Source organism: Cygnus atratus, chromosome 11 (genome assembly GCF_013377495.2).
Source record: "Cygnus atratus isolate AKBS03 ecotype Queensland, Australia chromosome 11, CAtr_DNAZoo_HiC_assembly, whole genome shotgun sequence".
NCBI lineage: Eukaryota > Metazoa > Chordata > Aves > Anseriformes > Anatidae > Cygnus > Cygnus atratus.
In genome coordinates this window covers 14,079,274-14,093,934 of record NC_066372.1, presented here as the reverse complement: position 1 = coordinate 14,093,934, position 14,661 = coordinate 14,079,274, and the positions used below count along the sequence as shown (strand labels likewise).

Here is a 14,661-nt window from a genome sequence, read left to right as displayed (position 1 = left end):
GACAGTGGGGTGGGGAAGGAGGACCAGGGAGATCTCCTGGCTCTGTGCTCCCCGGGGACAAAGGGCACCAGGGAGATGCAAAGGGCTCTTTTGAGCTGATGGAGAAACTCCTCCATGGGGTATTCTGGAGCACATGGTTCCCATCTCCTCCTGTTCCGGAGAGGATGGAGGTTGTGCATCCATGTGCTCACACACACTCCTCCCTGAACAAGGTTTTACATCTTCCAGGTCAACACACATGCACTCAACATATTTCACTGCAAGGACTGCACAGCCACGGCTCAGTCCCACAGTAACGCCACCCCGACACCCCAGGCATTCATCTCTCAGCGAAGAAGCAGCTTCACACTGCCCTAAAATACTGATTCACATCCTAAAATCCTAAATTGGTGGGGGTCCAAGACCCTGCTGGAGAAAGCACACCTCCGGCTCCACCAGCACTCAGCAAAGCTGGCAGTTCTTCTCCTGAGTACTGTGTACAAACAGAGCCTCCCAGGGCTCCAAGACATGAGCTAATGTGCAGGATATCATGCATTTTAATCAAATCAAACAGCACTGCGCTGAGACCCTGCTGACCCGGCCGGGAGAAAAGGAAAAAAGCACTGCCTTTAATGTACTTCATTTAAAACACACTTATACGTTTTATATACAATGAATGTTTATTATTATCGATTTTCCAACCTATTAACCATTTCATTTACATTTTAAAGCCCTACAGCTCCTTGTGTAGATGCAAGAAGGATGGGTCCCAATATGGGGGAGAGCCTAGTGCTCAGCCAGGACAGAGCTGCCAACCCAGGGGGCTGTCTCAGGAGAAAACCTGGACAAACAGAACTGCCCCTCACATAACTGTGAAGCAGAAGAAAGCAGGGAGCAGAGAATTCAGCACTGAAAAGGTAAGCTCGGTCACCCCAGAAAAGAAGGGCTCCTCCAAGGGTCAATCCGTTGCTCCACGTAGCATTTGGATCCCCCCATCAGACGAGGGGAAGCTGCTTTTGTGGTCTGTTCCACATGTTACTGCAAAATTCATGCTTCCTTTTACAAAATTAATTCCACTGACTAACAGGATTTGTAAACAGCCTTCCAAACACGTGCAGCTGCTGTCTGGTCTGTAACGGTACTGCAAAAGCAGGAGGAGAAGGGAGCTCCTGTCAGCACCCAGGGCTGTTGAACTTGAGGCCTAATGGTGTCAGGTTGATCCTCCTCATAAAACAAGATGTCATCTGGTTTTTATTTTTATTTTTTAGAACAAACAGAGTCAAACTTCACTTCATGCCTTTTTATTTTTGCATTCCTTCCCAAAAACAAGCACCTAAGCCTTCACAATACAGGTACAAGGCCTAGACAAGAGACTTGAAGGCCAAAGCACTACGTTTAACGGGCCAGAGCAGACTGGCACAGCAATTTGGTGGGATCCAGATGACGAGGCACTCTCTCCACACTACCATAGGTACAGTCAGTGCCTTGCACAGGCTTCAAAGCTTCATTACAGCCCCAAATCCAGAGCCCACAGACCCGATGTCAGCACTGCCAGCAGGGCAGGAGCAGGGGACGTGGTCAACATTACAGGACAGCACATAAACAAGCAGGAGCTCAGCTGATGTTAGATCAGGTGGCTGGAGACCTACCCAGGACCAGGCAGGGAACAGTGGGAGCTTAAAGGCACTGGGGGAGAGATTCTGCTCTGCTACAAATATCCTCACAAAACGAGGCTGCCGGGAGAGCCGCTGTCACAGCACTGTAAGTAAGAGGAGGCAGCCTTCCCAGCCCATTGCTAATTCATGAAGGGCCATGAATAATACAGGAGGAGCGTGCTTCAGGGCAGAATTTACCCACAACCTGCCCCAGCACCAGTGATGTAACTCACTCTAATCGAGGCCCCCACAGGGGCTTTTGCACAAATTAACTCCCATCACTGGCTGGACATGCCAAGTGCCACCGGCTGCTGGCATGGCACCTCGGTGTGAGTGCACTGTGGGTGTCTAGATGTGCATACAGATGCGTGCACCAATTTTCTCTCACATGCTTGCAAAAGCACACTTGACACATGGAAGATGCCTTTCCTCCTTGCTTGGAGCCTTCCCTACCATGATGGCTGGCTCTCTAGAGAGGTCTACAGGGATTTCAGTGCTCAGTCTGCCCTGGACCTGCCCCCAGAAATGAACCCCCACCTTTCTTCTTGGACCTCATCAGTGTCCCAGCCTTGTGGCATGCATGGCTCATTAGGAGCTGCAGCCCCTTCCAACCCTTTCTCCTGCAATTGCTGTAACATATTTGCTCTTTCCTGCTGCAGATTTAACGAAAGCTAAAAGCAAAGGCTGGTCAGAGGCTGGGCTAATGAGCACACGACAGAAGCGAATGAGGATATAGCTCTCCTCAAAGACCACGTTGGCAGGCCTTGAACCATTCAGTCACCCCCAGCCAGCTTGGTCACCTCCGTTCCAGCATACGACAGAAATGAGTAAAAGCCTCCCCACTGCCTGTGACCCTCTGCTTGCAGAGATAAGCACACCTCCCCTTCCCTGCAAAGAGGAGAAGCACCTCAAGGAGCTTCCACCACGTGCTGTAAGGCACCACCACCACCCAAAGCTGAGGGACTTCGCACATGAAGCAGGTTTTTTTTAGCTCGGCAGCTAACAAAGACACACGCCCTGTCCCCTGTCTCATCAGCTAAAACAAAGCTGTCTGCAGCTAGAGCCTCTCGGAGGGCAGCTGAGATCGCTGCCACACTTGTGCTGTCTGTTTTGATTCACATAAAGCTGCTGCCGAGGTTTCGCACGCTCGCAATTAAAACGCTCTCCTACCTCGGGACTCAGCCTGCTTCCCCGAGCTGGAGAACCAAAGAGCGCCCAGCGGGGAGAAAGCAAAATCTATTTTCATTTTCCATTTCTATTTATTTCCCAGAGCCAGTGCTTCTCGTGGGGGTGCAGCCAGACTTGTTGTTTCCAAAGCTCTTCCAGAAAGGGAAGGGCTTAGATAGGGAATGATGCGCGGTGTCCGACAGCTGAATTAGCTAAGGCTCATAGCGTGTGAGTACTAACCGACCAGCTCCAGCTCTATTAGTGTGACTGTTGGTGGCAATAAGTTTTTAAGCTAGAGGCACATTAAATGTTAAGTCAGGCTCGTAACAGAGATGCTGCTGTACCCCATCCCTACCAAAGCCTCTTGCTGTAGTGTTGCAAAAACCTTCTGCAGGGCTTGCCGGCGGGGACTGCTCGTGATAGAAATGGTCCGGGCAGAGCAGCGAGGTGTTCAGGACTACGGGGTTTTAGACAACCAAGGAGGTAATTGGATCCAGAGTCTTAGGTCTTTCCGGGAAGGAATTTCTTGAAATATCAGCCTTAAGCTCTCAGAGGAGATGACAAAGGAAGCCAAGGACATGACAGAGGAAGCCAGCTGTGACTTGTGGATAAGAAAGGCTCTAAGCCCAATGTTTATGAGCTGTTGCAAGTGTCAGATGCTTCCCTGCGCACACAGAGCTTCAGGCTTTGCAGAGCTGTGTACACACTGGCTTCAGCCCTGCCGGTCAAGGTCAGCCCGTGCCGTGGGAATTGGGGCTGGAAACCATTCCAAGCCCCGCTTCTGGCCAGGAGGAGGAAGAGATAATATCCTTTGGAAGTGTGCCTCATTTTTGCCATCCCTTCTTCAGTGAGTCAGCAGGGGACAAGCTCAGCTCTGTTCAACAAGAAAAACTCTGCTTTAAAGTGTTATTTTTCCTAGCTCGAGATGCCTCGAAGGCAGCCTGGAGGCTGTTTTGAGCCCCAGATTCACAGCCACCTGCCCCTCTCATGGCGTGGCACAATCTTCACATGGCATGAACTTCATGTTAGCCTTCTACTCTCGCCTCCATGAGGGGCTTTGTCCAGCTGCACGTTCCCTGGCACACTCCATGTCATACTGCTGAGGCTCTTCTCCCAGCACCCTGCTGGAGACAATCCTCCCATCACTTCCCTTCCCACCCGCTCCGAGCTGCACATTGAGGTTTGGCCTCTGCTGAAGTCCTGGGCCACATGTTCCACCTCCCTCCCAAATTCTGGAAGCCTCCTTGGAGCTCAGCATGCCAAAAAGCTGTCTTCTACTCATCCATCCTCTGCACTTCTAAAAAACTAGAATACAATAAAATATGATATTTCTACTTTTGCACATCCTTTACCAATTTCTCTCCAGCTTGGGGATCCATTTATCCTCATTAGCAGCTGTAGCGCTCAGGACCACGTCCAATCAATGAGAGAAAACAATTCTTTACCTTAATTCCCAGCATCTTTACGTGAATGATTATTCAGAGCACATAGCTCAAGCTACACCTCCATGAGGTCTTCTCTGCAAAGCTCAGCAGTTTCCTGGCCCTGGGAAGGATGCTGCAAGCACATCTCCATGCCACATTAACACCAGCTGAAACCTTCCTCTTCTTTCCTGCTCTAGGAACCAGCATCACCTCGTTATCCTGGTTGTGCCCACACCACCTGTGCTCATGTGGAAGAAGGGCCCCTGGCGACACGGAGCCCAGAAGGAAGACGTGACGGGAACTAGCAGTGACAAAGCATTTCTTCAGAACACCACCGACCCGACCAGGCTGTGGCTCCCGCTCAGCAGCGGCAGGCTCTAAGCCTGTACCTCTAAGCTGATCACTTGAGCCCGTGCCAGGGGGTGGCGTGCCAAGAAGCCTGTCAGAGCACGATGGCAGGAGACGTCCAGACGAGTTGGGCGCTGCCAAGCCTCTTCAAAGGAAATGCTGACACCACGCTTCGTGACAGAGCTGCTGTCCCACTCCTCTCCTCTTCCTATCAGCCGGTCCCATGACCTCCCAGGTTCCTACCCACGTTACTCCTTTCATTAATCAGGGCTCGTTATCGCTGAGAAAACTGCTCCGAGCACAGCTCCGATGGGAGCCAAATCGTTCGCTTCGTTTCCGTTTGCCAGGCTGCAGATTCCTGGCCCCAAGTGACTCTGCTGACACACAGTGAAGCCACCAAATTCCTTGCCAGCATCAATGGCGTGGCTCAACGTGGAGGCATCCTTCATCTGGTGGGGACAAGTACACTTTGCTGCCCAAACAGCACCATCTCAATTCCCCTTGGGCTGGTATTGGTCTTTTGAGCCTGACTTGGAAGACCTGGGGCGTGCCCAAAGAAACAAGATCGATCCAAGTGAAACAAAACCACAAAAACAAGCTATGTTGGAAGCATCCCCATCAATTTGCAGGATCACCGCTACCCCAAGCCCTGCCGGTGCCTCTCGCCCAGGACCACAGCCCCATTTGCTCCTCCACAGTTCCTGGGTAGGAACCATCAATCTGAGTTTTGCCAGACAGAGCAATGACAAGAAGTAAAGGTCTAAGCATACAAATGACTCATGCTATTACACTTGAAACCCGAGCCAGGCTTTAAAGAAATATTTGGGGTTGTAATCAGCGAGAGGACAAATCCCAGATTCAGCATTTTAAGTTTGCAAGCCAGACTCCCCAATAGAAGGGCGTTTCTCTATTTCTAATATCACTATTAGTATTTTTCATTTAACAATTTGACAGAAATAAAATACACTGCAGTAACACCGGTGATAACACACTTACTCCCACTTGAAAGACTGTCTTTATTCCTTCATAAGTCACTTCTGGCTTACAGCTCTATTGATCATCAGCGAGGATGAATGGAGCTTCCCAGGATCCTCTGGGAGAAATCCTACATATATATATATATATATATATATATATTTAGTCCCACCAAACAACTATTTCTAAAATTCAACAAAACAGGTCATCAGGGCAACGCTCCATTGATTTCACGTCCACTTTTTCCTCGAGCACAGCACTGAACGCTCCATCAATAATTCAGCAGGCTGAAGGGCTCTGCTGCCCCAGGGGAGACCCCATCTCATCACCCACACGGGAGCGGGGAGGCACCTCGACTGCTAGAGACCGAGGGAGTCATCCACCTAAAAAGCAGGGTTGTCTTCTAAAGAACGGCCGGCAGCTAAAGAAATACAGCTGCTGTTACCCTCCAATAGACAAGGACCAAGTCTTTGGGAAGATCCACTCAAAATCTGGCCCAGTGAGTATTTCTAGAGTATTTCTAACCTTTTCCCAGGGTCAGCCAGCCATTTACTACCCCCGGAATGACTTGTTCATCATCCTGACGTTAATTAGCCAGCCCCTACGAAGTTAAAAGAGAAGCAGTTCTGCTCCGGTGCTCGCGTAGCCAGGGAATCCTCCCAGGGAAGGTGCTGCCCACTGGACTTTTAGGTAATTATTCACGGGCTTCAAAACAGCTCTATATAAAGATCCTTTCTCCTCTCAGCCTCCCTCTTCTCCCAGGGGGTACCTCTGGGATGGGACTTACAGTTCGAAGAGCCGCAGCGTCTGGAAGAGTTGCCATGACAGGGTGGTGAGCCGGTTACCAGAGAGGTCTCTGAAAATTAACGGGAAAAAAGAAGTCACCGTAAATAATTCCCCCTGCACATAACCCTACTGCCACTACAGAGCCTGTCATCCTCTGCAGGGCTGTCAAACAGTTTAGGACCTAACTCTAGGTTTCCTAATGAGAGATTTTAATGAGGATGAACCTGAATGGAAGTTCTCTTTTTATTATTTTTTTTACACCCAAAGGGAAAAATGGTTTGTATCCTGCTGGAGTGTTAAAATAATAATGAAAACAAAAAGATTTGTCTGATTCTTGCCCACAAATCTGAAGCTCAACCAACCGTATGCGGAAAGAACAAGCCTAATTTTGTAAGTCGAACAAAAAGTTAAGTACAAACACCGTGTTAAAAATATTAACGACCGGGTTGAAGTGACAGAACTACGATTACCCAAGGCATCATCACACAATACTTAGTGGCTGTGCATTAGAAGCATCCCGTTCTGGCTGTTTGCACCCAGGGGCGTCACCGCCACAGCAGCTGACAGCTCCCTGTCCCTTCCTCCATCTGCCCAAACTTGCCAAAACATAAATCTCATCAAAATCTTAAAAACATAAACCTCATCTACCCGGGAGAGCTTCGTGACCTGGTGGATATCGCCTCTTCGGCTGGAAGCCAGAGAGGATAAAAGAGTGCAAAAGGAACCTGAGAAGTACTAAAAGCAAAAGAGAAGAGGTGTTTTTTGGGGCAGGCTAAGCAGGGAGGAGGCAGCCACATGAAGAGAGAAGCCTCAGGTTGCCAGCAGGGTGAGAAGGAGTAATGAAATCAGGCAGCCTTTGGGGGAGCAGGGGGGAGGGTGGCCACATGTGCTGGCAAAAACCCAAATCCTCCCATGTCTGTGTGAGCATCCAGAGCTCCAGGAAACACAGGAGGGGGCACCTTGCATCCTCCTTCACCAATCGCAATCCCATCCCCATCAGCTCCCTTCCCATCACGCCCCATCCACCACCACGTGCCCCTGCAAAACCCAGCTCCCAAATTCTGAATTTAGGAACTGCTGCAGCTCTCACACCAAAGGCTCTTCCTGAGCCTGGCAGACACCAGCCCAAGCACCCCGATGGCACGGTGCTGCATCATTAAATCCTGGCTCTGCCTCGCATCAGACTACCCTGCTGTGTAAAGCCCCGCAAACCACAGGTTCCTTACTTCACACGACCGAGATCCCACCATTCCTAAGGCTTTAGACAAATTGCTTCCAGCCACCAACAAAGTTTAGGAAGGCAGCAAAAAATAGCAAGTGATGTTAAGCAGAAGAAAAATTAAAAAAAAAAAAAAATCACAGAACTCCTTCCTTTATCCACCCCGGAGCACTCGGCACCTGGGAAGTTTGCAAAGACAGATGAAAAGTAGGAGGGGAAGGAGCAGCTCGCTTCTAGAGAAAAGTGAGACAGTAAACTCCCTCCCCCTACACAGGGAGAAGAAAGAAGCGTAAAGGGGATGCAGGAGAGACAGCAAGATGTGGGAGAGAGGCAGAGATGCAGAGGAGGGAGTGAGTCTTGCTAGAATGTCCTTTCTCAAAGGTCATGTTTTGCTACATTAGGCAGAAATGTCAAGAGAAAATTGGATTCTGAAAGAGAAGAGAAAAAACAACAGGCTTTCCACGCAAATAAGGGAATCAAAAATAGCATGATCATGTTATTACAATTTAGGGCACAGAGAGATGGAGAAAGGAAGCGCCCTCACTAATGCAGGCAGCTTTGCCAGGCAGATGCGCTCCGCTTTTCTCCTCCGCTCTCTGCAAACCCGTTCCTAGCACCCACCTGCCCCAAAAAGCCACGACCCGCAGCGAGGGTTAGGGGCAGCGGAGGAGCATCTTCATGCAGACGTCTGCCCCTGCCCTAGCAGGGTTGGCACAGCTTGATCTGACCATGGGACAGGTCAGGAACGATGCACCAGCAGCTCTGTGTCAGGGCAGGCAGGACACGGGCAGGGAGGAGCGCGTTTGTCACCCAGACACGCCAGACACCTTAAAATGTCAACAAGGCCCTCGTAAAACGGCCCCTGGTATTAGCGTGGAGAGAGAAACACATCGTTTAGGTTGCAAAGGCAAACACTGGAAAGGTCAGGAATGCCAGGACCGGGTGTGCAAAGGGTCCGTCCACTGGCTGCACGGACATGGAGCTGCTGCAGAAAAACCTCCCCGCCCAGCCCCGATCTCTCCCCAGAATAGATCCATCCCCTGTGCCGGATGGGGCAGGTTTCCTGGGGAAAATAGCGTGTGATTATGTAATTAGAGACGGTATCACAGTACATGCAGACGAGGAGATTAAATTACGGCTCCACGGGTGAACGAAGCTCTGGCATTTTGTAACTCCTCTTCGGCGCTCGCAAGGTTCCCACCGCGCTCTAACCTCAGCCGTGCGCACCGAGCTTCCCAACATTTGTAGGACGTAGGAGAGGAGGATTAGGGGAAGAGCAAGACCTTCCCCAGCTGGGACTAGCCCTCTCCCACCTCCAGTTGCTCACTCTGCTTGGAAGGCCAAAAGTCCATTATCGCTTTCATGTCCCCAACATTTCCAGTGACCTGAGACCGCCTTCCACTCATCACTCTCCAGCCACCCCCAAACACTCCTCAGCCCCAAACTCCTCACCCATGCCCAAATTTCTTACAGTCTTCCCAGCCTCTGCATCCTCCCATCCCAGTGTCCCAATAAGAGCTGATGCCCATATCTCCCCCAGCTGCTCCCAAAAATCCTTTGCCAAACTTCTCCCTCCAAGTGGATCAAAATCTGTTCTGCCTATGTGAGACCCTGGAGAAATAAAGCTGGGTGCCACAAGGCTGGGAAGTGTGGGTGTCACACGAAACTCAGGCAACTTACCTGGGAACACTACAGGAGTCTCCAAGCAATACCAGAGGGATTTTTTTTTCTCGCTTTTTAATTCGATTGAATTTTGGCACACACATATGGGGAGAGCAAAATTAAGTCTTTCCTGCAAAGCCTGCTCCTTAACGAGCAGTATTCCCCCCTCCACAGGAGGGTGCAGGTGCTGGGACAGAAGCATCACCAGTGTTTTCTGGCTTGAGCCAAACAGCCCATTTCCCCCATTTACCACCTGAACAGCTTTTATTTGAAACTAGAAAGAAACCATTAAAAAAAAAAAAAAGCCTTCAGCCAGGAGCAGACACCCAACACAGAAAACTTCAGCCTGAGCAATTAAAATTTGGCAGTTGCAGGGAAGTGGAAGCAGTCGTGGAGCAGAGAGTGCCAGACAACCTTTCTAACAGGCTGTGCATCAGCTCCACCTGTAATAAAATCTGGCACGTCACGAGCCGAGGAGACACAGGGGGAGAGGAGCAAAACGCCTTCCCCGCGTATTTCACGGCGGCAAGCACGAGCGTGCCTCGGGACGGAGCTGCCATCAGCACTCCCATAACGCTGTCAAGCTGCTGCTTTGCCATGGGACGTGTTCTCCATCACTCACAAGACACCATTTCCCCCAGGGCAGCCTGTAGAAAGAGCTGCCAGGGGGCTTTTTGCCTCCCGAGGAGGTCTCGAAGCTGCAGGGAGGGACACGAAAGAGGGACCTAGACCCATGTAGCCCTGGAGCAAGGGGACTCGCCTGAATGAGGAAGCAGCGTGTTCTTCTTTTCCCTCAATTACCCAGCTGCCAAAAGAGTTCCCACTATTAAAGCCATTTTTATTCAGCTAAATTAAGCCGGATGCCTCATTAATGACACCAACAAGCAAGAGCCCCTGTAATTAAACTGTAAGCTATATTATATGGTTCAGCCCGACACGGTGGCAGAAACGCTGCTGGGGAGGGACTCTCCTCGCCTGTCCCTCCTCCACTCGCCCTTATTTCCAACCTGACACATTTTCTCCTGCATGGGACAAGTCTTCCACGTATTTTAATAACACGGTGCTGCTCTGGAAGTCCTGATTGTGGGATTCACTGTGCGGAGCAGCTGGGGTTGGAGGAACTCAAGCAACAGCCTGGCACAAATTTGAGGTGAAAAGTACCCCCCTCAGCTGCCCTCCCCAGCACGGGACATGCCAGTGGCACCACGCCGACTCCTTTGGTCCCTCCAGTGCCCTGGGCACCCCGTCCGACACAGGGGGGGCTTCCCATCATCTCACAGCTCGCTGGGGATTTGGCTCAGTACAGGTGGTTGCAGGAGAGGACAAGGATGGCAGCTGGAGGTATAGGGGTAGCTACATCCAGGCTTCATCTCTGCAGCAAGCAAGGCACTGAAATTTTGGGTTTGAAACAGCAAAATGCTGGAGAGTCACTCTGGGGCTTACCCGTCTCTGGCAGATGACTCCAGTGACCTCTAAAAGCAGCACCACATGCCCCAGCTCCTGCCTTCCCTGTCACCCTCCCTCCCTTCCCTGTGTAGTAAGCAGCTTTATTCGTTAAGGGAAAAAACAAACTGTCTTTTTTTTAATGAATGTGCTAAAATTACCCCAGCAAGTCCCAGAAGCTGTGGAAGTAGGGGCCTCACCACAAGCCAGGCTCTGCAGACATTGGGCTCAACTGAGATCTCTGACGGCTCAGCACCAAGCCCCAGCAGGACACACCTGAGGCAGAGCCCACAAAAGTACCAGGCAATGCCAAGCACACCCAGAAAGCAGGGTTAGGCAGGGCAGGAGCTGCCCAGGCTCCAGACAGAGTAAAAAAGCTTCCAAGCTTCAATCTTCCCTTGGGAGCTCAGACACCGCAACTCCCTCCTTGCTCACGTCCACGGCACTGTGCCACGCTCCGTGAGGCACCTGACCTCGCACGGTGCATCCCATCACATTATCTCATTCACCCCAAATTACTTCTTGTTCTAAGGCTAGAGACAGAATTTGCAACAGTCTCCCAAACTCAAAGCCTCCTCCATCAGAGGAGAGCAGAAGACCCTCATCGGGGAGGCAAGGAGAAACCCTGCCACCCCGAGCGCGCGTCCCTCCCCACCTCCTGCTTACAAGATCATGATTTGCAAATCCCGAACATCACTGAAACAGGATCGAAGGAGGTGGAGAGAGGCCGCTCCTCCACATTGTTCTTTAAACAATAGCATTAAAAAGCAGAAGTAGCAGAGCAGGGCGAGGGCGTGCGGCACCACGCCTCTGCCCCAGCTCCGCGGCACATCTGCCTCGCCTCCCACCGCCCCTGCCAGCGCGGCCAGCCCTCTCCTGCTGCTGCCTCCAGCCCGGCCCAAGCACTTTCAAGGCCATCCCCGACCCTGTGATATCTCCACACCCTCCAAGTCATCTCGTCAGAGGCATGTCCCAGCTGCACTAGGCTTTGTTTGGAGGCACCGTCCCTCAGAGCTCGTTGTTGTGCACGGTTTTGGTTCAGCACACGGTGCAGATGGGAGCAGCCACCAGATGTGGGTAATAACATCCCCCGTGCTCCGAGGCGGATCAGATGCAGGGATCCGGCCCTCCCGACTACATTTGTTGTGTGCTGTTTACACTTGCTCTTCTCTGCAGACATCTGGGCTCTCCCAGGACTCGAGGAAAGGTTAAAAGCTAGGTCAGCCCTGCAGTCGCTTTCCCTCTGCCTGCCAGCTTCCCCGCAGGGCAGAGTCCAGCAGCATCCACAAAATCCACAAAACATGCGAGGCTCCCGCTCAAGGAAAAGAAAATTAACATGCAACAGGCAACAACCCTTCCCCCTGGCTGTCCTCCTGCCACCGAGGTATCCTCAGGGATGTTTTGACCCCACCCTGCTTCTTTTCTCCCAACCTGTAGTCCTCCTAGGCCTGGAATATAACTCTACAATGGGTTTTTCTCCTGCTTTGACACACAGAAACGATATTGGAGATTTGTACTGATTGAGAAAAAAAAGGGTTGCCAGCCGACAGCTCCAGCAAGGGGCTGGGTTTATCCTGCCTGCTTGCTTCACGTTGCGTGTTTCTTCAAGACAGAAACAGCAAGCGACGGGGGAATGCCTCCTACTCACAGGTTTCCAGCAGGCCCAGAGGAAACCAGACGGCTGCAGGAGAGAAAAACCACCCCGCTGCGCGGAGACACGGCACAAGGAGACAGCACGGGACTGAGAACCCTTAACGGGCATTTCCCAGAGAGGGGCTGGGACAGCAACGAGGGCCCTTCAGGTCCTCTGAAGAAAGCAAGGGGTACAAAAATGAATATACACACATACACACACCTATATCTCCCAGCAACAGCAAAACAACAGGGCATAAGGCGGGCTAAGCTCTCGGCAGACACTGCTAAATGGTTTCCAATTAATTAACTGATTACATGATAGAACAGAAGGGGATTCAAGTGAGAGCTGTTGACCTTTAAGAATAATTAATATCATCAGGATCGCAAAACTTGTCCAAGAAAAATAATTAGGAAGATTCTAATATTGCCTCCAAAGCCAGGCTGAAGGGGGAGAGGAAGGTTCTGGTTAATTTGCAAGCACATTTCTCAAGTATTTCCTAGCAAACCCATTTCTTCTTTATATTTACTTCCTGTAGAACCAATGCAGGCATATTTCCCTACCCCATTAAACCCCGCCCTTCTCTCCAGACCCCTTTTTCCATCATTTTTCCATACCTCACCCCTTGGCCACATGGATCCAGCATGGGAAAAGGGCTGGAGAGGCCCAAAGCCAAGCGGGAGCCACAGCAGTGAGCTGCCTGGGGAAGGCCTCACAAACACCCTGCAAGGATTTTGCAGGAGCAGCCAACGTTTCTTGTGAGGGAAGCATCAAAAAAAAGCCACAGCCTTGGAACGAAACCCACCTTTGTAGCAAATAAATAAGTTTCCTTTGCTGCTTATTACCGTTCCAACTTCTGCGGCTTGACACTTCACTAAATTATAGATAAAAGGAAAAATGGTCTTCCTGGGCTCAGGAAAGGCGGCGGCTGCCAAAGAGCCATGTTTACAGCAGCTAATGAAAAGAGAGCTGCCATTAGCCCCCAGCACTCACCCACCTCCCTGCTGGGGGCGGCGAGGTGCCCGCGTCCTCCTGTCTGCGGGGAGCAGAGGCTGGACTCTGCGAGGGCGCAGAGCTGGGGGCACGGGGCTGCGCTCATGGGGGGAGGACAGGCTGCAGGGCTGGGGACCGCGCTTCTCCACAGGGACCACGCTGTCTGCCAGCAGAGCCGGCAGCTGCCTCCCCTGTGCCGTGTGGAGGCTCCTGGCCGCAGCGGGAGGCGAGGCCGACACGCTCTCGCTGCGCCCCGTCAGCCAAACCCTCAGCCTAGCAGACAGACAGCGCCGAGCAGGGAGCTGCCTCGCGCCAGGCTGCTGCTTCCCCCCGGGGATCCGTGGGGAGCAGGGAGGCAGCAGGTGCCTGAGAGCACACCTGAGCGCGGGCGTAGCCTTTTGGAGTGGAAATGCTCTTTTTTGCAGCTGCTGAGCGCACACACACAGGGGAGAAATGGGCTGAGCGGAGACTTGCCTACACCTACACCCGAGCCTTGGCGTGATGCACCTCGTCGTGGCTCTAGGCACACCTGGCTCAGGGCAGCAGGGGGCTGTTGGTGGCTAAAGGCAGCCAGATCCTGCTTATTACAGCGCTCAGTTATAGCCATGCCAAAAGCAGGAACATGTTTTGTCCTTGGCAATTAACTCTGTCAAAAAAAAAAAAAAAAAAACTCACAAGAATATTTTTCATGTTCTCAATACATCTCGTACTTAAAGAGGAGAAGTATCTTTCCTCCACCCTTTATCTACAAATATTGGTCACCGTGAGGAGTATTTTTAAATGAAAAACATAATCACCACGAAGCACAGAGTGCTTCAGACTGCAGCAGGCATTCCTTCATTATTCTGAGACAGCAAATTGCCCACAATTATCAACAGGCACAACTGGATAAAACAAACATTTAACCAAGCCCCACGAGCTGCGGTTGCAGCGAGGCTGGATGGCAGCTCTCTAGTAAACTCAGCCCCAGCCAGCTGCCGGGTAGCAGTGCTGCAGGATGATTCCACTCCTGCTGCAGAACAAAGCCGGTGCCAGGAGCCACTGCAGTTCAGAAAGTTTATATTGCATCTGTCAAACAGACATCTCGGCAGCCTCGCTTCGTACGGAGGGAGGGACAGAAGGATAAAGGTGTCGCTGGCGAAGGAACCAGGCTGGGCTCTCCTCGGTGGACTCACACTGGATTGTTTTGCACAGCTTGCACACAGCCAGGCGTGCACTGCCACTGCTCCCCTCGCTGCCCTGGGGCTGGAAAAGGAGGGAGGGGATGCAAGAGAAAGGAAGAGGAGGCAGGGAGGCCATGCTCCAGGTTGGAGCTGAGAGAGCGGCAGGGAAGCCAGGAGGCTTCAGGGCAGGCAGGGAGGCCGGGTGAGAGGCAGA

At 51.6% G+C, this 14,661-nt stretch overlaps 1 protein-coding gene across 5 annotated transcripts in view; it reads right to left on the bottom strand.

Annotated features, from left to right (window-relative positions):
- NTRK3 (neurotrophic receptor tyrosine kinase 3) overlaps window positions 1–14,661 on the bottom strand; it is a 192,419-nt gene that overhangs the window by 141,253 nt on the left and 36,505 nt on the right. For all 5 annotated transcript variants that reach the window (XM_035554697.1, XM_035554694.1, XM_035554695.1 and 2 more), the window contains exon 4: window positions 6,336–6,404. In XM_035554697.1, coding sequence (XP_035410590.1) covers window positions 6,336–6,404 — 69 coding nt within the window. The remainder of the gene's footprint in view (window positions 1–6,335; window positions 6,405–14,661) is intronic.